Consider the following 22,032-nt stretch of genomic DNA (forward strand, 5'->3'; position numbering starts at 1 on the left):
TTTTTATTGGTAGCTAGTGCAGATTTGAAAAGAAGCATATCTGAGCAGGAAAAATCTGCCACAGAGTAGGATTCAAATGAAAATGATGACAGAGTCCTTGAGAAAACACAAAATATAAAAAAATGACATCACCCACTTCTCTTATAAACAAGTCATGGCATGGAGAATAGCCACAGGGGTAACTGAAAATCTTCAGAGAAGGCAACTGTCAAATTATGTAAACATTGAAATATAATATATTAGGCATTATCCATATGTTAGCCTGTTCCAGCATTATCCATATGTTAGCCTGTTCCAGCAGATGAAGTAACTAATTCACTGGGAACATCAACATATAGTGAATTTGATGAGACCCAAAGAAGTGGCTGTTCCTCCAGCAAAAGTCCAGTTATCAATACACACCAATTAATGAACTCAATTTGTCAAAGTAGCAGAGGATAAGTCACATGACACTTTACAATCCTAATGGATAAATAAATATGGATATGAACCACAAAATCCTTCAGTGCATGCAAAATAACAAAGAGCTTGAACCAGACATACAAAACAATTCAGGTCTGAGTGTTCATTAAAAATAGGAAATGGAGGAAAAACAAATAGAAGAAAAAGCCATATTCTGTTCTCTAGCTGCTGAAGTTTTGGAAAGTAAGGACCAATTGGGATACAACAGAACAAAATTAGAAGGGTAAAGAGTCCTGTGGATATGAATCACAAACACATCTGAAAATGGACATCTATTAACCAACAAGAGAAGAAAACAGTCTTAAGCAAAAGGTGATATAGGTTCAAAAGGTAGAAGAGATAAAGCATAGTGACACATTGAGATATTCCACCACACCAAAGATGGATAATCCAAAACATCTAAGAAACCTGAATGACCCATTGATCAATGGTTAAGGTCTCCCATGCAGACACAAAATGTACGAGTCAAGCCCCCACTGTCGGCACTCCACGCAAAAAGAGGATGCATACTGATATGGGAAGAATCTCCAGTGTCCTAATATAACAAGGGAAATAAAGAAATTAGACAATAAACTCAAAACCCAATAAGATGGGTTGAAAAAAAATTGTCCAAAGTATAAGCAAGCACATAAAAAAGGCATCGTAACATTATCGTTAAGAAATGTGAATAAGAACTAATAAGGGGAAGCTTATATATGGATCTGAGATAGTGGGAACATTGATGTAATCACAAGACTATGGATAATAGAGTGAAGTAGGTTAGAGCAAGCAAGGTAAGATGGGAAGAGAAACTTTCATCAAGATAAAACTAAGGCATGAGATGGGTCAGTGTGCTTCAGAACTTACCATTTAGAGCAGAAAAAAATGTTAACTTACAAGCTAAAACAGAAATAGAATCCTTACTCATGACTAATCACCTACGTACAGGCTTAATACACTGCTTTTTGCGTTTATTAAGGGAAAAACAGTGAAACTTACAAAACATTTGATTCTTCATAAGAAACTGACCGTTACTTACAATCTGTCACTACTGTTTGATATTAACATTAGACTTGAGAAACTGACTTACAAATGATCAGGGATAAGAAGTATAATATTTTTTGGGGTGGGGCAAATAATGTATTTAATCTTAAGATTTGTAAACTTTAAACATATTTCTAACTGTTTTAAAATTATTTAATTCTAGTACAAATGTTGCAGGTTATGTGAAATAATCTGAGATTTATAACATACACTTTTAACTATAGGTATAATACAGATGCCAATGTTAACCATTTACTATTTTGTAATAACCAAAACATTTCCCAGTAAATCAGATATTTAACAAATACCGATGACTCATCTCTATTCATCAACATAGAAGCCAATGTTTCATTAAGACTTGTTAATTGTCACTTACAGTAATAACACACAATTACCTTTGATAATGACAATATCTGTTGTTTAACTGTTTCTTCATCAACATATCCAACCCACGGTGCTACTGGTGTATCACAAGATCCTGAACTTTTATTTCTTAAGAAGGCTTCTTGTTCTTTGTTAAAGTCTCCAAGAATACTCTGTAATGATTGGTTAATTTGTAAAACACAGATATTCAAAAATAAAAGGTCTGAAAACACATTCTCACACAGAATTTGATGTGTTTCCAAAGCCAGAGAGTTAAACCATACAACAAAAATGTAGTGGAACCTGCAAGAATTTATACATTATAGTTTATATATACAGGGTGTTCAGAAAGTCACTGTGCAGTTTTGTAATCATATTTTATTCAGTCTATTTCAAGCCAGCAACTGATAACATTGTTTAGAAACAAAATAAGAAGGATCCAGGCCTGTATTGATGCCAATGGGGTTCACTTTCAACATTGTTTATAATTGTCATTCATATTTACCTCCTGTATTCTATATTGAAACATGTCTGTTAATAAATATATAAGTGCTCAGTGACTTTCCAAACACCCTGTATTATTAACAAGTTAAAATAAAAATTGCTCACCAGCCTGAAAAAAAAAAAAAGTTTCAACAAATTGAAGGGGGTTTGTGAATTAAACAAATAATTTAAAAAGATATGAATGTAATCAAAATTGGACAAGATGTTATAATTTTCCTATACTGAAAATGTATTTCCAATAGGTACTTACCTTCCTCACATAAACAGCTATTCTCATTCAGTGCTGCCCTCTATATGCAAAACAACTTTTTGTAAATGCCACAAGCTTTGTAACCTCCACCCATCTGAAATTGACTAATTCCAATGTGTCTTGCATGCAACTTATAATGTCACAACCCTCAAACAATAAGAGCATGACACACAACTCCCTCTATTCAATTCTACCAAACTATCACATCAAGTGTTTACAAACAAGTGTAAAGGGTGGGAAGTACTTATTGGTAATACATTTTCAGTACAGAAAAATTATGGCTTCTTTTACAATACCTTACCTTCTCTCATGCAAATAGCCAGAATCCCACAGCAAATAAGTGGAGGAACCAGAGCAAGCAGTAGAAAGAAGCATCTTTGAATGCATCTAAAGGACACTCCCTTAACCCTTTCATCATGGGTCAAAGACCATGTCATTGTATTTGTTGACTTGCATCCAAAATTTTATTGAACTATTATTTTATGAATTTATGTCAATAAGTTTGTAATCAAATTGTAGATTATAATTCAAATTTTAATATTATACATGAGTAAATTTCTTAATTTAAAAGAACAACCTAAATATCGATTTTGGTGAGTCATGTGGTATGTTGAATGCAGCACTGTTTAAAATTAGATTTTGTGATGTCAAAACACTAAGTCTGTAGTTTGGTACAAATTAAGAACTCAAATTACCAATATTAAAAAGCTAAAATATAAAATAAGAACCTCATATCTTTTAATTTTGCTGAGATATGGCTTATGTACTGAATCAAACACAGTGGTTCCATTCACCTCTTTCAGTTTTTGAAAACAGTTCTTTATACACACTTACTTCAATACATGTCAGGAATAACAAATCAGTAGCTTAGTGTCCACCTAATTGTCTTCTCAGCCATTTTAATCTGTGAAAAGGCTATCACATTCTTTTAAACCATGATTTCAAGGAGGTATGTTGTGTCTTAGGTCTGCTTAAAGTTTCAGATTTTTTAAAAAATCTAAACACATCTTAGTTACTAAGATTAATAAATTATAGTGTAATTCTATGGTATCAGTACAGTTATTTATGATTTTTTGGTTATTCAACTGTATATATAAAACTGTATAAATATAATCTTAGTTACTAAGATTAATAAATTATAGTGTGATTCTATTGTATCAGAATAGTTAATTATGATTTTTTGGTTATTCAACTGTATATATAAAACTGTATATTATAATCGTAGTTACTAAGATTAATAAATTATAGTGTGATTCTATTGTATCAGAATAGTTAATTATGAATTTTTGGTTATTCAACTGTATACATAAAACTGTATATTATAATCTTAGTTACTAAGATTAATAAATTATCGTGTAATTCTATGGTATCAGACTAGTTATTTATGATTTTTTTGGTTATTCAACTGTATATATAAAACCTAAAAAAAATTTTGTTTGATATCCTCCACATGCAGAATTTTAAAAGTCCAAGCAACCTATGTCCAGCAGTGACCATGTTCAAATGTCATAGCAAGAAGAAATAATTATTTGCTTTATTTCTTGATTTATTGCTATATTTTAAAACAAATAACTAATACCTTATTTCTAAATAGTAATAATCTATATAGATATATAATGTATAATAACTGATGTGTAACTATATTACAAAATACTAGTCAATTAAAATACATCCAAGACAGGGAAGACTAACAGTCAGTTTTATATTATTGGATACATAACATGAGTTGTGTTAAGTTGAAATCAAATTAAGTAAATAATTTGGTAATACATTTTCAGTATTGAAAAATTACAGCTTCTTATGCAATACTTTACCTTTCTCACATAAACAGCAAGAATCCCAGAATAAATAAGTGGAGGAACCAGAGCAAGAGGTAGAAAGAAGCATTGTTGAATGCATCTAAATGACACTCCTTTAACACTTTTATCATAGACTATGGGAGGTCAATTAGAAGGACAGTGGAAGGGGAAGAACCACAAATAATCTGCAAGTACCTCCCATCATATAACTGTACCACACACTTGTAATTGATAAAAGAATTATAAAAAAGCAAAATACTTAAGATTTTTGGGATGAAAAATAGTTATTTTTTAATCATGACATGAAATCACTTTACACTCAGACCAGTAATGAAACAGACTATTTTTACAAATGAATTTTTAGTAAAAATATTGCATTAAAAAAATCTGATTCTTTAAGTCAACATTATATTGACTGGAAGGTCACTATAATAAAAAAAATAAGTATATAGCATTATGAGACTTAAACTAATTAACCACACAAAGCACAAACATTAACATCAAGGACTAGGACACACAAGAGTTTGACCACTTCTTTATACCTACATTTTTTATACTAAGGCTTGTGCCTATGTAACTGGTACTAAAGGTCAATCTAGATGCTCAATCTAGAAGCACATCCAAACACAAGTTACAAGAATCATGTGCTGCTGGTTCTTATATATTATATAAGAACCATAATAATACCATAAGTTACGTTGTGGGTACCCCACAGCACATGACTCACAACACAGATGGAGTGAAAGAGTACAAACAAAGCATTTTTTTTTTTTTAAATATGGCAGGGTAGTGATCCAAGCCATATATATTATTTATTAAAATCAATGTAAATAGAAAGAAAAGCACAAATACATAATGACTGAAACTGCCCAAAGCACAGTAACATCCTCAGTACAGTAAGCATCTAGGGAAGGGAAAGTAGCCAGAAGGTAACTAGAAAGTGGTAAGTTTGTAGTGGGAGAATACAAAGTTAAAGATAAGGAAACTGACATCCATGTATATTCAAAATAAACTTGGAAATATCAAGTTATGTAGAGTGAAAACCCCCAAAGCACATGACCAATAACACAGATGGAATGACATGATTACAAACATGGCACTTTTTTTCTTGTCAGACTAGTGAGCAATTTTTATTTTAACTTGTTAATAATATGTAATGGAAATAAAAAAAAATAAGCAATGGAAAAGCACATTACACAGTAGTCTGTGTGATGTCTCAAGTATCCATGAGATTGACCATCACCTACATTTTTTATACCAGGGCCTGTGCTTATGTAGCTTGTGCTAACCTGTACTTATTGGTAATTTCAATAATTGGCAGACTGCACCACTTCTGAAGCAGGTATACTCTTCTCCATTTGTGGAAATATTCCTATATGGGTAGAAGGATGGAGAAGCACATCCAAATGGGAGAGAACTATGGTAGGACAGTGATCCAAACCATATGGATTATTTATCAAAGTCAATCCAGGAACACATAAAAGTGGGTAAAAATAGTTGAAATGTGACTATATTATAAAATACTAGTCAATTAAAACACAGCCAAGACAGGAAAGACTAAAGGTCAGTCTTATATTATTAGATACGCGTTATGTAATGTTAGCTAGGCATGACTGGAAGAACAATATAATAAAAAATAATAAACAATAAACATATAGCATTATGAGACACTAATTACACTAAACATTTGTATTTTCATGTTATAATATGTTGTCATTCTAGTACAAAAAAACACAATTTATATTTCCTTTTTTTTATAATGGTTACAATAGTCAAGTGACAGACTCAACACAGACTAAATAAAATAACAATGTAAAGTCTTACTAAAAATATTTGAAATGTATTTTGGAGGTTTGAGAGATTACAGAGATAATACTTGAGATTTTTAGCACAAAGAATAGTTATTTTTAATCATGACATGAAATCACTTTACACTCAGACTAGTAATGAAACAGACTAGTTTTACATACAAATCTTTAATAAAAATATTTCATTAAAAATCTGATTCTTTGTATACATAAAATAAGCTGGTAATATCTATAAAAAGTCCACCAGATTTTGTGAAGATACATGCTGTGTCAAAAGTTATAGTCTTAATAATTAATGTGTGCAAATGTGTAGATGAGCTCATGTATTTTATAACAAACCCATTGCAAAAGGGTTAAATGAGACCTTCAGAATTGAAGATCATACATGGCAGACCGCACCACTTCTGAACAAGGTGTACTCTTCTCCCTTTGTGGAAAGATATCCCACATATGGATAGAAGGATAGAGGAGCACATCCAAATGGGAGAGAACTACAGTAGTATAGTGATCCAAACCATATATATTATTTATTAAAGTCAACCTAGGAATATATAAAAGTGAGTAAAATTAATGGATGTACCCTAGATGTAGAGCAAAGGAACTAGAACACAATGGCTCTACACAGTGAGCTAGTCAACTGCATCCAAAACCCATGCTGCTGAGAATTGACATCGAAGTGTGAATAGGATCATACCATCTTCACCTCCAGTTCATGAGACTGGAGGAAATCTTTAGCCCCTACCCACTGACTTATGAATGGGTAATTGATAACAATATCAGAAATGTAATTATCTGTCTGAGAACCTAACATCTGGCATGGAAGAGATCTGTGTATTATAAACCATCTCACTCAAATACATAATGACTGAAACTGCCCCAAGTACAGTAACATATCCTCAGTATAGTAAGCACTGAGGAACAGTGGAAGGGGTAGAACCACAATAATCTGCAAGTGCCTCCATTGTGACTTACAACATGGATGGAGTGACAAGAGTACAAATGAGTGAGGGAATAGAGACATTGTGATACATGTGTAATTACTTATGTTGATTGTTTCGGTTTTAAATCCAAAACACAACTAATGAAACCAACATCCACAAGGGGGATGAGATCCCAATCAAAGAGGTGAACTGCAATGTTATGTAGTGGAGGATTTCTCATCATTTACACCAGCAGAACATTCTCAACTGAATGGCTTTATAATAATTTATATATATTACTTGCATTTTATTAACACATTCAAGAAGATACTTCCATAGTCCACTCCCTAGAAGCTTGCAGCTGGAAAGTGGTAAGAATGCTCAAACTCCATTTGAAGAAATGGAGGGAAGTAAGGTAAAGAGTCTGGACAAATAACACCTGAGACAGTACAGTGGGCGACCATGAAACTATTTTAAAAAGCACACTATATTGATTTATTCAATGCCAGGCATGGCACGAATGGGAAGTTACCTCCTTGTGCTTTACCCACATGATCAAGTGATCTTGTGGAGCACCCCACTTCTGCAGTGCATTAAGTGGCCAAAGAATCATAATAGGCAAGTCTACATGATCTTACAGTGTGGATTTAAACAGTTATAAAGATCTGGTCAGGCAACATGTCAGGATCCAGAGAGTAAAAGAAGGGCATGCTCTGAAAGAGAGGTATATATACTGAGAGGTAACACACCAAGTCACAATCTCATGAAAGAGCGACAGATGTTAACAGGTGGATAACAGTACTCAGACAAAAAAGATACAGCTACCTAAAGCAGAGAATGGAAAACATAGACCAAGTACCTCCAGTGACCAATAGGGGCAATATCCAGGGAAAAAGAGAAGGTACATGATGAGAGTAAAAATACCAGGAAGTGATAATGGAAAGAAGGAGACAAAAATAAAAAGCTAATCAAATTACAATTCACACCCAATGGATAAAAGAGGAAGGGAAAAAATTCACAGGAAAAGAAGTGGAGTAAGGGGAAGAAAAGTGTGAATTCAACAGAAAGAAACATCAAAAACAATGAAGTAACCCACAACATACACTGGACAGAGAAGGTCATCCGAACCATACTGAGAAGAAATGTGGAATATAAGAAATTAGCTGAAATGCACTATTTACTTCATAAATGTGCCAAAAGAACATATAACCTCCAAAGTGGTAATACATAAATTATAATTCAAAATGATTAACCAAACACAATTGTGTTAACAGAAACAAGTAAAAACTTTTTGTAATGAAGCAAAAAGTTCTGTAACTCTTTAGGAATAACTCAAGTTACAAGTATCACTACTGTATAACACAGAGTACACTTGTCGAAAATAAATTAATACAAAGATACAAAAAGAATTAAAACACTTGAAGAGAGCATAAACAAAATGTTATAACATGATGGCTGCCAAATAAGAAATAGTTCAGTAGAATTAAACAGAGGGAGTCAGATGCATCAACAGTGTGTCACACTCCTACTGATAGAGGGTTATGGCAAAGTAAGTTGCAATGCACAACATTTTGCATATAGAGGGCAGCACTGAACAAGAATAGAATTGAGTGAAAGAAGGTAATGTATGAGAAATATACATGCCTATGAACACACAAAAATAATTTTAAAATACATCAAACTTTTAACTTTACTCAGAATTTTATTTTGTTTTTGTTTTCACTGTTACTTATCTGATGCTTTCATTTATTTTCATGTTTGTTCTTTTGTTTCATTAACAAAATCCCATCAACTTTTTAAGCTTCATGATCATTTTGATATTGTAATTACTTTTTTATATAACATTCTTCAGTAATTTATCCATTAAGCATCATGCAAATATTAATGTGAATATTTTCTTAGAATCTTTAAAGATAATCATATAGATTTCAACAGGTTCAAATATCGAAAATAGCTATTTTATAAAAGTCATCAACAATGAAAAAGTAATTTATTAATTTTGAATATAATGAATTTTTGTGGAAACAAGGGAGTACGGAAAAGCTAGTTTTCTCTTAGCATATCACTAATTTTGTAATCTAGAGTCGCAAAAACTCGCTACACGAATTGCTACATGGTACTTTAAATAAAATTTGTATTTACCAAAATTAAATTTCCTTTTATAAGCTGAATTCTACTATAACACTAAGTTATGTGCATGAGCTTTAGTTTGAATGTACTAATAAAAAAATTGCACTTTTATAATCTGATTATAAGAATTCACATTTTAGTCAGATAACAGAGCTGCACTTAAAAAGCAATACAGTAGAAATTTTAAAGCAAAATTTTTGCATTTGAATCACCCAACCTTCTTTAATCATAACAAAAGGTATAAACACCCATACATCAGAGACAGATTACACTTACCTTATCTTCCACTGTATGTTTCAAGTGTTTGGCAGTTTCTGTGACAGTTTTGCCTGCTTTATTGGCCACAGAGAATAAAAAATCTACAAAATAAAAAAGTGGAAGAATGAACTAATAGGAATTTGTAATAGATTTAATTAACAATTTGTTTGAAAAAATGAAATCTTAATTGAGAAATTAAAACTTTGAAGAATTTTTCAAAAAAACAAACAAACTGGAGAACAAAAAGGAATAAACCAAATGAAAAACTATGGATAAGACCATATGACAGTACCTGAAAACAGATTTTTAATAAGGTAGGACCACATGATAATACAAGTATGAGTATGCTAAAAATATGATGCATATATGACAACTATTCATGTATAATAGTTTAGGGTTAATAAAGTAACTTAACTTGTAGTTCCTGAATATCTCTAATTTATTAAATAAAGAGTATTTCAAAATATCTTTGAAAAACCAACTGCAACCTGAAAATATGAAAAGTAGTCTCATGTAAAAATAATCAATTAGCTGAATGCAATCAATTAAATCCAATGATCAGTCAATTATCAAAATGCACCAATTGTTCAGCTTCTTGAAAACTTGTTGAAAATGTGAGTTCTCCAAAAGTTAAAATTATCTGTTATTTTTTGTTCAGTGGCTTCATCGAGTAGAAAACTGGAAATTATCAAAACACTTATAAGTTACTTCAAAAGGTTTAGGAGGCATTAGTGATAAGACTAACAAGGAGGTGGGGAAGGGTTACCTTTCATACAAATTAAGATGTCCAAGGTACAAGGAGGTAGGGAAGGGTTACCTTTGATACAAATTAAGATGTACCTGGTCCAAGTCTATAATTTGTTTTTACATTACACTTAGCCATCTTGCCCCATTGTTTGTATGAACTGATGTTAGATCAGAATCATTTGCATAAATGTATGGATTTTTGTTTTTGTTTTGTCAGCTACCAAAAAAAAGGTGAGGATCTTTGTTTTTATTAACATAACACTTGACCATTCTTGGTAGTTTCCAAATTAAGATGCAAAATGTAAGTAAAAACTCCAATCCTTACCAATCACAAAATTCTAAATAAAAGTGTGAGTCCAGTATAACACCACCCACCCTTCAGTTGCAAACAAAGGGGAGAAAGGCAACTAATGTGAACAAATAATCATTCAATATGTTGAATGTCCCTTCATGAGTATGAGTTATTCAAAACCAAAGTAACGATTGGAATTGTTTTGCCCCAAAACACGAAGAAATAAGACTGAACTTTGTGTAAATGTTTACAAATTTTAAAAAAAATTTTGATAAAGTTGTTGGATCCCTTTTCTTAATGAAACTCTTGCATGTTCACATTAATGCAGAAAAGGGATCAACGACAACTGTTTCATCTATGTAAGTAAATCCACCAAGTTAAAAACCTGTATACAGCAAAGCAGACATAGGTGACAACAAACATTCTTATTCTAGGAGAGTCCTGGTCTAAGTATCTTATAGAGCCAAAAATCAAATTTCAATTTATATGTAAAATAAATGAACAATTAAGCCTAAAAGATTATATAAAAACTATATGTTGTGCACCTTAATGAGATCTATTAATCTAATTTTTTAAAAGATGAAATAAAGAAGTCAAGTAAACCTAAAACTTTTTCTGAGCAATTTCTATTATACAAAAATTACAAATTTAACAAATATTACCTAACCTCGAAGAAACACATCTGTTAATCCCTACCTCATGTAACGCATTGCACATGTTCTTCTATGGGTAACAGCTGTACATATATAATACATATCCTCTAATGACAACCAAGCATATACACATTAATTGCTAGTACAAATTTGTTTATATATCATATATGTATATAAAAAAAATGTTGTGTTAAAACTGCTATATAACTGTATATGACAAAAATTACTCACATTGAAAACTTGTAAAATAAGTGTGTAAGATCACAAAAACTTAAAAAAACATTTCTTGTTAAAAATATTGCAATAGTTAATTTGAGTGGTAAATTTACTTTGTACACAAAACACTGGAAACATTCTGAAACATTTATCATTGGTGAGAACAGAAAAATGCATATACATAAATATATAACAAAATTAAATCAAACTATAAATCTAAAAAGAGTATTTCTAGAAAGCAGAATTTATAGCCCAAAGATTTATTTTAAAATCTTGAAGAAACTTTAATACCAGATCCAAACTGGAAGTAATACATTGATTGCATCACACCGTAAAGCCGTATTAAATCAATAATGATCAACATTCATTTCTTTAGGATAGTTTACATATTGGATAGCATACTTGTAAAGAAAGGGAAAAAAGCAGCTGCCATGTCAATATTCTGGGTTCATTATTATGAAACTTCTTATTAATTATTCACTGACATACTAATAAACACATTTATATTAACTCTTTAAAATGTATGGTCTATTCAAAACACCATAAGTGACAAGAAAGGTTAAAGTCTTTACAGGAACAGAAAAATACAAAAGAAAAAAATCTACATTTGCTAGCTCTACTCAGAATGAATGCCACTGACCTGTGTACAAAGGTAAAATATGAGTGGAATCACTATATATCAAAATGCCAGCAATTCAGATAAAGGCAAAGAACACAAGTAATAGTGAAAGTTCATGTATAATTGATTTTTTCCAATCTATAAATAGAGAAATGTACATTCTTTCAACTTGGACTACAAGGCTTTAGATGGTCAATTGAATCAAATATGAGACCAAGTACTAACAAATTTTACTTCCAAATGACTGCATGAGAAATTGTTACAGTAAGAAGGTAGAACATTAGAATTCATCTACCATAGTAGCTCAGATTTTTAAAATTTGTGCAGACAGAATTAAAAGTGCAACCAGATATGCATGGTAGAGAAAAAGACATATATAGGTCAACTATACAAGATAATCCTGTAGAATAAGCAATCACAGTATTAAATATAAAGGACTCAAATCATAATAAATGCGACAAGAATGGAAGCAAGCAGTGATATGCCATATTACTGTTGAGAATTTTCAACGCACAAGGTAAATACAGAGTAAGAAATGCTAAATAAATGTAACAAGTATCAAGCTTTTAGAATGAAAGTAAAAAAATACAAATGAAACAGAAAAAACACAGATAAGACTAGAGACATGGCTAAATCTGTAGGAATTGTCTCTAAGTATTTTAGAGACGGTTTTAGATTTTGAAGAAAATGATTCTGCAACAATTTATGGGCAAAAGCTCAAAATGATAACTGAAATAAAAAGTGAAAGAAAATATCAGTGAAGATTGTTCTTAAAAAACTGTTCAAGTTAAACAACCAAACTGTTGCCAGTAAAGAAATGTTTTTCTACATATGCCCATATAACCACTACATTGCTTGGGATATATCAAGAGAGAATTGATTTTTGAAGATTAATACTGTATGTGACAAATGTAAGTGATCAGAGGAAATTATGATACTTTGCATGGTAGAAAGACCAATGTTGACCTACATATACAGAACATTGGAAATAACAAAGAAAACAGCAATTTACATGCCATTAGTATTAGCTCAATTACATGTTTAACACTTCATTAATTATCTAGTCTCTTAAGAACTTTCAAGATTTAGAATAGTGTATGGTAATAGAATTTCATCCACACTATGTTCTCTGTATCAAATACCAATAACAAAGTTAGCTCAATCCACAGATCATCATTCCAGATGGGACACGACAAATACAGCAGTGGTTGGAGCATCATATATTTAAACCAACTGTTACAACAACTTTTATGGTGTAAATAACCCATTTTATGCTATCAAATCAATATTACAATCAATTTATTTGTCATCATACACTAATATTAAGCCTATTATATTTGAAAACATTTCATTCTATGCATAATCTCTGGTACATTATGAAGTTGATTGAGTCTGATAACCAAAAACTACCAAAGTTGCAACTAGACAATCAAGCTTGTTAAACCAATACCTATTAAGAAAAACAATGAACAGATAGTCTATTGCTGGAGTAAAATTGATCTACTCAGAACTTGAGTGGTATAAAACTCATCAACTGCTGGGATAAACCTACTCAGACCAGCAACTGTCCAAATTTCTAATCATTGCTGGTCATAAGCAACAACTGGAATTCCTTGTAAGATAGAATAAGTTACCATTAGTAGTAGTTGAAAACAGTGCAAGAGTTTAAAAGGGAAATAAATAATTTCCTGAAAAATAGTGGATTGTTAAGCTTGGTGCCTACACATCTACTTCCAACATAAAAAGGTGAAATTTTATAAAATAAGCAAAAAACAAACACTGTCATTTACCTAAAGGTTAATATTACCATGCTAAGCCTAGCCTGTGCTGAATAATAAGGCATAAAAAATTATTTAATCCTAGCATATATAACTGAAATACAATAAATTAACTATTCTGAACTCTAAATAATAAATAAATAATGCTTATCTTTCTCGTCAAACATTATATTCTACTAGTACTAGTAACTTATTGGTCCTTTATTTGCTAAATTAGCCAACAAAATCTTACACTGATGCTTTCTGCCTAAACTGGTATTGTGTCTATCATATTCCAGCTAGCCTGATAAGTCTTGGTACTGAGAAAAAGACTTCATAAGCACTGGATATGGCAGATATAATGTGGTTGACATAATTATAGCATATTCTTCTTTACTTTCACTAGCAAGTTCTAAGAATAACCAATGTTTCCAGAATTTAGCAGCCTATTTATATGATTCAATTCCTACAAAACTGTATGCTGGAAAAGTGCAAAGATTGATTATTACAATATCAATTGTCATTCATACTGTGATGGGGTTCAATTCTTGACTAGTTTTCTCCAGTGAACAAAATAATTAAAGGAGGTTTTATAATCAAATGTTCAAAATTGTCAGACATCTCTCAACAAATGGATGATCTGCAAGTGGTGGACTATAATACATATAAATACAAATTCAAATATAAAAAATATTTCAATCTGTATTATTTCTTACTATTTACTCAGGATTAAGCTATGAATACATACAAGTAAACTGAATCATCACAATACACGTATATAATTTTTGTAGTTTTTGTTTTTTACAGTCAAGTATACATTTCTCAATCAGTCTGTCTTCTGATTTGTATATAGTTAATTTATGTTTAATATTGTTATTTAACTCTTAATTTTAAAGGTGAAACTATTAATATGGAAGTTAAACTGCTTAAATGAACACAAAATGTTATCATGGACTTCTAATTTAATTACAAAATGCTTCACACACTTGTCAGACCACTACAGTCTACTGATATAGTTAAAAACAACGGTGATATTAAAGATCACAATTACAGTTTAAGAAACCTCAGTAAATTATATTTCAATTTGAAATAAATTTTCATTCTCCACCAATTTACCAGTAACCAAAAACAGCTTATCTGATGATATGGTCTGCAATTTTTTTGTGGAAAGTTTATAACTCTATGAATAAACACTATTTTACTTCGGTAGTTGGTACAATTGTTTCGAGTTAATTAAACATTGACTGATAAGCAAAAAGCCTCAGCATGTCATGACAAGTTAGCATAGCATGAAAATCCTGACCAGTTTCTCTTAGTCTTACACTAACACTAAACATAATGGCCAAAATGGTAGGAATATCAAACACTGATTTTTCTTTCTGTTGAAATAGTTGTGTTATTGACATCAGGTAAACAATGCAAAACCTAATACTCTAAATTGAATTTTAAAAGTAACTCAAAAAACATATTTCATAAGGTAGAAAATACAGTTACAGATGGATTTTGTGTCACAATACATTGTAATTTAAAGAAAGAAAAAGAATATATTTTCCTTCCTAAGGAATTTTCCTCAAATATGCTCATAATTTGTGATTTTTGCCTTCATAAATTCTGTCAGTTTAGATAACAAACATAAATTTAATATTTAACAGGCATGATTTTTATGAATTGAATAAAGTACAAACAGACTGCATACTTCCAAGTAATTTTGCTGATTCAATTGCCTTTTGGGATACCTCCTCTACGTCAACACCAACAGATTTGGTATATTCTATAAGATTTTTTCTTGTATTTCCTACATCGCTTTCTTGCTTGGTATCTGCTGAAACACAACTATCATGTTGTATTTCAGAAGAATTAACATTCTTTTTGACTGATCTCTCATTAGCAAGCTGTGCAGCTTCTTTCTTCTGCTGAATAGCAGAGGCATCGTTGTTAGCGTTAACATTTTCATGGTATATTGGGGTCAATTCAGATTCATTTTTCTGTGTATTACCGTCTTCAAGATTAGAATTATCATTTTCACCACTGTAATTTTTCTCAATCTCGGAGCTTGATCCTACAAGAACGTCACCTTTATTTTTTACTTTTATGTTTTCCCCGTCTCCTTCAAGACCGTCTCTATTTTTGAAATTTATACCACTATTCCAAATATTTGAAATAAAATTCATTGCTTTAAGCACTGTGTGACATACAGGGGAAGTATATAATAAATTTAAACAGTACTACTTAAACTTTTAAAACTCAATATTATTGCAAGAAATTTAGTCTACAACGTTTAACTACGTTATTTCTTATTCTTGTAAGCGCCCTCTCTTCAGTTCCACTTAAAGCCTAATTTTTATACCATAATCCACAGAATATTTTATTTAATAATATTTATATTTGACAAATGAGTGTTTTTTTTTATAGCAAAGCCATATCGATCTATTTGCTGAGCTCACCAAGGGAAATCGAACCCCTGATTTTAGCGTTGGAAATCCGTAGACTTATCGGTGTACTAGCTGGAGGCTTAACAAAGGCATACTTTCAATTTGAAGAACGAATTAAGCATTTAGTTCTTGAAGATTTTTAATATTCTTGCAACAATATCTTACTGAATTAAAATTAATAACGTTAACATACTATCAATAAATCAAAAGAAGTTGTTCCGAACCTCTATAAACATTAAAATGTTTTCCTTAGTTTATTAAGATGGATGTTTCATTGCAGCAGATAGTAAAAACACACATACACGTTTCATTGTTCATCAAGAAATGTTAAAATTGTTCGCATAAAATATTTTCAGTTATATATGTAATTTTGACAATAGAAAATTATTCATGGAATTTATGCAAATTCCGTTCGACCTGGTAACCTATTACATGTGGGGGGTATAGATTTATTTTCAATAAAAGTAAAATTGAAAATATAATTTGTGATATAGAGACTTAAAGCATTCCTTGATTTGACGCACTCTCTGCTGTGGCCTGCATTTTTGCCTATTCAAAACTCATCAGTACAGGCTGGGTTAGCAAACCAGAGAAATACAATTAGGCCTCTCAAATAAGATTTATGGAGTTTTTAATTCACCACATATTTATCTAAATTAATTTAGATATGTGAATACTATTATCGCTGGCCCGGCATGGCCAAGTGTGTTGAGGCGTAATCCGAAGGTAGCGGGTTCGAATCCCGGTCGCACCAAACATGCTCGCCCTTTCAGCCGTAGGGGTTGTTATAATGTGACGGTCAATCCCACTATTCGTTGATAAAAGAGTAGCCCAAGAGTTGGAGGTGGGTGGTGATGATTAGCTGCCTTCCCTCTAGTCTTACACTGCTAAATTAGGGACGGCTAGTGCAGATAGCCCTTGAGTAACTTTGCGCGAAATTCAAAAAACAAACATAACAAACAAATTATTATAACATTGCACCTAATCTATTGCTCTGAATCATTTCTTTCTGGGATCAAATGCACTTTCGCGAAAGGAAAATTAATCTACAATAAAACACTTTATGTAAAACCGGAGAGCCATATCTTCTGTTGGAAGATTAGATGGTGCTCAGAGAGTGTATTTTGCTGTTTTTCTGATGGGATGACCAACAGTAACATGGGTAGCGCATGCGTTGTGAGAGAGATGACGTTATTATATATATATATTTATATTGTATATAGTTATTGTACTTTCCCAGTCTTATTTGAGAACTATGAACAATTCGAATTATTTCCAGATTTTAGCCAGGTCTGCCTTCTAGATTAGAACAGTGTTATGTGGTGTCCTGTATGTTTGTTAACGTTGATATGTGTTGCTGTTTAATAAATATTACTACTAGTTTTACGAACATCAGATTTATTGTTGTTATTTTATTATAAATTAAATCAGTCATAAAATTCCGAAAATATATCTTTAAACATTCCAGTAGCTACTGTGGTTGTTGTTCTTCTTTTTATGCGGAAAAACAGTACGCCTAGAAGTGAGGCATTAGCTTTTGAGTTTACTTGTTTGGTTTTGTGAATGGTGCTCAATAAACTAGTTGCAGTGTACCCATTACAGGAATTGAACCTCGAACGTTAGTGCTATAAGTCTTCGAGTTTACCCCCCAGCCATAGAAAGGTTTTGAATCTATCATGTAATTGCAAGGAGGAAGGGATATTTCTAAGGTAAAGAGTGTTATAGTCGTAGCTATATTAAAAACGTTAGCCTTTTCATAATGTTCAAAATTTTTGTAGTGTTTTCAGATTTTAGTTATCTATAACACTTCAGTCTTAACCATTGTAAACCTATACTTTGAACTTTTAACATTTCTCTAGAGAATGCCAGCCTCAGCCTTGTATTGTCTTTGTTATAATGTATTGTCGAACTGAAAATTAGTAGAAGATGGCCATCATAAGTTGCTAGTCCAACCTTCCATATGAGAATACACACTAGTCATTTTGCAATATTATGTTTGTTTGGCTACAGTTAGAGGATCGTTATTTCTTTGCTTGTTTAAATCATTATGGTTAAATCAATTACATTCTGGTCGTCAGGCTGTTGATGTTCTGTTCGATTACTGGTAATGATAAATAGCCAGGTAAATAAACGGTATTTAAGCTTAACTGTGCTGTGTATACAATATTTTGCTTTAAAACATCTTGAGTTTTATCTCCAACATATCTCAATTCTTGTACGTTAACGAGTTATTCATTTTTAAAAAACATAAGTGACTCACTGCCAGTTAGATCTTAGCATTCTTTTAGTTATTATAGTTATGTATGAACCACTATGTAAATCTACTTAAGAATGCCATAAAACTCCGCTCTATTTTGCTGTCCCAAACGTGATTGTGATACGTAAACTTACGCATAAAGTTTAAAGATAGAGCCCACATTAAAGTAAATTAACACCTTCTATTATGTAAGTTAACACCATGCTGTGTTCAATATACCGTAAAAAGGAAAAATGTATCACTGTTGTCACCTGGATCTCCGATTAGAACTACGGTTAGTCTACGGAATTAAAACGCTAAAATTAGGCGTACGATTTCCCTCAGTGGAAAACCCTCGATGTGACTTCGCTATAAGAAACATACACCTGTCGCCTGGTGCTAATATTTAGTGCACTATACATGTAGAATTGCTTTTAGCTTAGTTGAATGGCCGAACATGGTCAGGTGGGTAGGGCGCTTAACTCATAACCTGAAAGTCACGGGTTCAATCTCTCTTTCACTAAACATGCTCGCCCTTTCAGTCGTTTGGGAATTATAATGCGACGGTCAATGTCACTACTCATTGATAAAAGAGTAACCCAAGAATTTGTAGGGATGACAAGACGCCTTCCCTCTAGTCTTACGCTACTAAATTAGGGGTAGCTAGCGCAGATAGCCCTCGTGTAGCTGTGCGAGAAGTTTAAACAAACAAACAAAAAAAACTTTAGTTGAAATTAGGGTCCGGAGCTACTAATTTATGTTTAAAAGAAATGAACAAAAATAATATTGAATCATATTAAATACGGTGGGATGTAATTTATTTCCATTGTGCAGAAGGTCGTTGGTAAAGCACACAGCTTAACAATGGACCATCTATGCCTTGCCCATCACGGGTATCAAACCCCGGGCTTCTAAAATGTTGTGACACTGGGGGCGTTTGGAGAACTACAAAGTAGTATTGCGTTCTCTAAACTAGGTTTAACTGTTTATTTAGTTTTTTGTTGTTGTTTGGAATTAAACACAAACCTATGCATTGGGCTATCTGTACTCTGCCCACCAAGGGTATCAAAACCCAATTGCTAGCGGTGCGAGTCCTCAAACATACCGTTGTGCCGCTAGGGGGAATTTATTTAGGAAATAAAATATTATTCTTTTTTGTTTTCCAAATAACACTTCCGGTAAGAGCTATAGATTTCTGCTTGTTTCAGCCTGTGTTTATTTAGAAAGTTCTAACCCATGAAATAATATTTGAATTATATACACTGCTGGCTAAAATCTTGAGGCCAATGGACATAAAGACAAAATATGCATTTTGCGTTGTTAGACTCAACCACTTATTTGAGTAGAGCTTCGAAAGATGAAAATAAGAAAAATAAAAATAAAAACACTTTTAGCATTTAATAGAGAAAATGTGAACACTATGAAATTAGCCTAAATACTAGCTGGTCAAAAGTTTAAAACCATACCCAAAAGAAGTTCTAAACAGGGTAGGAAATGCCCAACAATAGGTCTTAGTAGTGAGTTGCACGGCCGTCATTGCGAATAACTGCAAACATTCCCTTTGACATGGCCGATATAAGCGTTTGCAGAAGGGTGGCTGGAATGTTATTCCAAGTGGTAAAGATGGCTTTGCAAAGATCATGCACTGTTTGAAATTGACGTCCATTTCTATAGACTTCCCTTGCCATCCACCCCCAAACATTTTCAGTTGGGTTTAGTTCGGGCGAACACACTGGATGGTCCAAAAGAATCACGTTATTCGGAAAAGTCCTTTGTCCTGCGGGCATTGTGGATTGCAGCATTGTCCTGCTGAAAGATCCAGTCATTTCCACACAAGCGAGGGCCTTCAGTCAAAATGGATGCTCTCTCTAACATACCAATTTAGCTAGCTGCTGTTTGACGTCCCTGTATAACCTGAAGCTACATTGTTCCATGGAAGGAGAAAGCACCCAGATCAAATCCTCCTGCAAAACGCCGGCGAAATTTTTTTGGGCCGACCACTTGAAATTCTCGTTCCGTATCCCTCAGGGTCTTTTAAGAAATTTACAACAGCAGTTTTACTACGGCCAATCTCACCAGCGATGGTACGTTGAGAGAGACCTTGCTTTTGCAGCTCGACAATTCTGCCACGTTGAAACTTTGTCAAATTTTTAGCCTTTGCCATGTTTTTACCCAATGTAACACAGGAGATGTTGACAACGCTAATGCTTGAACACAAATGACTAAATTTCGTTACGTGTTTACCGATTAACGCTTCGTTTGAGTATGGTCTTAAACTTTTGACCAGCTAGTATTTATGCTAATTTCATAGTGCACACATTTTTCCTATTAAATGCTAAAAAAGGTTTTTTTTATTTTTCCTTTCATTATTTTCATCTTTCGAAACTCTACTCAAATAAGTGTTTGAGTCTAACAACGTAAAATGCATATTTTTTCTTTATGTTCATTGGCCAGCAGTATGTATAGAAACTTTTATTTAATTTTACTTATTTAGAAATTTTGAAAACTACATAGAGATGAACTGCGTTTAGTTATCACTAATTTTGAGTTGATAAATTAATGGTTTTTATCAACAATCTTGCCTCAGTTCTTTTGTTAATAAAGTATAAATGCTCTCCTAGCCCTAGAATTAAATGATTATACCATAAAAACATAATCTTATTCTGACCCATTCATTAAGGCTTTCAAGGCAATTTCTAATGCAATAAGTATTTTCAATGGAAACAACCATGGTTTACCAGCTGGTTGGTATTGTTGAGAATTTATGGACATCAAATTAATGTGTAAAAAAAACAACTTCCGTTATTTATTAATGTAAATAATTTGTCCAAAAACACACATCTGAAGTCATATTTTCCCAGCTGAAAAAAAGGTAATTTATAACCAATCTATTTTCCACCATTATGTCAATTTGTCTATTTCTTAATGTTTCTTCTGATCCCATATACATACAAATTATTTATTGGTATTTACGCCTAATAGTCTAATGAATAGTTCAAAATTTATTGTCCGACAGACTATGTAATATATATTAAATAACATAATAACGTTTATGCGAAGAATGAATACTTATTACACACGTAAGGACATTTTTCTTTGTGTTGTTGTTTGAGAGTGACAACGATAGGCCAAATAACCTTCTGTCACCTTTCCAATTCTTATGTTTAAACTGACTAGTTTACGATTTTCTATAATCTCCACGGTTCCAGCAGTTTTCAACCAAGTAATCCACCCATTGTTGCAATGGTGTCTGCGGACTTATAACGCTAGAAACCGGTTTTTAATACCTGTTGGGAGCAAATCACAAGTAGCTCATTGTGTAGCTTTGAGCGTAAATATAAACAATCAAGTAATGGGCATAAGACCATTAACACCAAGCACTATACAACGTCTGGAAATATCGCTGGTGAATTACTTAAATTTGTTTGTTTTAAATTTAGCCCAAAGCTACACGAAGGCTGTATGCGCTAACCTCCCTAATTTTTCAGTGTAAGATTAGAGGGAAGGCAGCTAGTCATCATCACCCACCGCCAACTATGGACTACTATCAGTGATGTCGAAAA

The 22,032-nt window shown here is 32.3% G+C and overlaps 1 protein-coding gene across 5 annotated transcripts in view; it reads right to left on the reverse strand.

The window, feature by feature from the left end:
* The window catches only part of LOC143250740 (synapse-associated protein 1-like), a 39,355-nt gene extending 23,120 nt beyond the window's left edge, over nt 1-16,235 (reverse strand). For 3 of the 5 annotated variants that reach the window (XM_076501687.1, XM_076501689.1, XM_076501688.1), the window contains exons 1-3: nt 15,498-16,115; nt 9,536-9,618; nt 1,881-2,021 (exon numbers count right to left, since the gene is read on the reverse strand). In XM_076501687.1, coding sequence (XP_076357802.1) covers nt 1,881-2,021; nt 9,536-9,618; nt 15,498-15,972 — 699 coding nt within the window. In that variant the 5' untranslated portion in view covers nt 15,973-16,115. Of the gene's footprint in view, nt 1-1,880; nt 2,022-9,535; nt 9,619-15,497 lie in introns of all 5 variants that reach the window. The other 2 variants (XM_076501685.1, XM_076501686.1) reach the window with 2 other exon arrangements.
* Between the last annotated feature and the right edge of the window lie 5,797 nt (nt 16,236-22,032).

Source organism: Tachypleus tridentatus, chromosome 5 (assembly GCF_004210375.1).
Source record: "Tachypleus tridentatus isolate NWPU-2018 chromosome 5, ASM421037v1, whole genome shotgun sequence".
NCBI lineage: Eukaryota > Metazoa > Arthropoda > Merostomata > Xiphosura > Limulidae > Tachypleus > Tachypleus tridentatus.